The 1,787-nt window shown below is 37.3% G+C and overlaps 1 protein-coding gene across 1 annotated transcript in view; it reads right to left on the reverse strand.

The window, feature by feature from the left end:
* Positions 1–1,598: 1,598 nt before the first annotated feature.
* The window catches only part of CUNH10orf88 (chromosome unknown C10orf88 homolog), a 24,671-nt gene continuing 24,482 nt past the window's right edge, over positions 1,599–1,787 (reverse strand). Inside the window, exon 4 of the mRNA XM_042780408.1 lies at positions 1,599–1,781. Coding sequence (XP_042636342.1) covers positions 1,599–1,781 — 183 coding nt within the window. The remainder of the gene's footprint in view (positions 1,782–1,787) is intronic.

A 1,787-nucleotide genomic window follows, 5' to 3' on the forward strand; every position in this document is an offset into this window, starting at 1 on the left:
ATTATGCATACAAAGTATCTATATATAAAATGTAATTTACATCTTTTACCCTGAAAAAAAACATCAGAAATTGAGTTCATCTGAATAATCTCTAGTACATATGTACATATATGTAATTGTGATATAGTATTAAATTTCTTGTAACCATTTTATAAAGGAGCTCTGGCTGCTAACTAAAGGGTCGGTGGTTCAAACCCATCAGCTGCTGTGGGGAAGAAAGATGAGGCAATCTGCTTCCATAAAGACTTGCAGCGCTGGAAACCCCACGGGGGTTTCTATGAGTTAGAATCGACTTGATGGCAGTAAGTTTTGTTTCTTTTTAACCATTTTATAAAGATGTGTACTATTTACAGTTAAGGCGGGGCATTCTGTAAATCAGAGAACCGACCACAACCAGCAGAAGCTGCAGGACTGTTAACTACAGGGTTCAGTCAGAAGTGAGAGACGTTTCTCCCCGGTGCCAAAGGAAATGCTATGCACGTTATGAATAAATTAGGAAGGGCCCAATGAAAGGATCCACGGGTCCTTGTGACACTGAACTTAGAATGTGTTTCCCAGAGCAGGATACCTTTGCAGGATGACAGAAATGAACAAACACAACGGCGCTCATTTTAAGGAACTAAATTAAACCAAATTAAACAAAATGTTAAGTGTAAAATGCCCCTTTTCATAAAATAAACATTTCAAACAAATATCAAAAAAATGTCTATGATTTAAGACAACTAGTTTTCAGTACATGCATTTATTTTCCAGATGAAAACATATTACCTTCTAAAACACACACAGTAGTTATAATTTCTGAAATTTGAGTCAGTCTGAGAACTACAATCTCGATTCATATGCCCAGCCTCACCATTTCACACTTGAACAGACCTGTCCCAACATAAGTAAGGGGAGACTTCCCTCCACTTTCTGAGTTTACTAGGATACCAAGACATTTCTGCTGTTTTACACTAAGCACCAAATCCAGAGTAATAATCCTAACAGGGAGAGGCCTGCTCTCATTTTCAGTGTTCCACCTATGCTACCATGTGATGAACCAAACGTAGTAACAGCAACAATGTGAACTGGCTCTACACGTGCCAAACATCACACCAACTTACTTATCTGAGATAAACAATACACAATCTAAGTGGAACCTGGACTTGAAGGCTCCATGTCTTAAGTATCCAATTTCCTAAGAATAATCAACTGGAAAAAGGAAAAACATCAAATATTATAAGCATTCTTTTACATACCCATATAACTATGAATAAAAAAAAGTACTCCAATCACATACACAGGTAGTACAAACTAACTAATGGCAATCAAAATTCTTAAAAAATTTAAACAACATGTAAGTATATATAAATTTCTTGTAAGAGTGAGAAAAAAATGCTAGCAAAAATATGGCCCAATCATGTTGACTCTTAGTGTACAATACTGGATTTACAGTAACAGGTGCAGTTACAACACACACTGAGGTCAGTTTACGTAAGATGAAGATTCTTTAAAGGACATGAGACACCTGCCACTTGCCTTCCATCAACCTGTTTGGGTTTGGCTTTGGTGTGCGTATTTGTAATAAATATCTGTAGTGCAATGTGGATGCTGAGTGTTTATCTTTCTCCATTTGAAAGTCTTTCTCCAGAATCATACTGTCTTAGCGGCATCCCAGAGGACAGGGAGTTGGAATTTTGCAGCAAGTCCACGAGCAAAGCAAGCTTATCATCTATGTGCTCCTGCAGTTTACTGATTCGCTGATCAATGTAGTCCGTAAGGTTCTTTTCCATCAGTTCCATATTTTT

Source organism: Orycteropus afer, unplaced genomic scaffold, assembly GCF_000298275.1.
Source record: "Orycteropus afer afer isolate SDZICR_OR568_19922 unplaced genomic scaffold, OryAfe1.0 scaffold00038, whole genome shotgun sequence".
Classification (NCBI taxonomy): Eukaryota; Metazoa; Chordata; class Mammalia; order Tubulidentata; family Orycteropodidae; genus Orycteropus; species Orycteropus afer.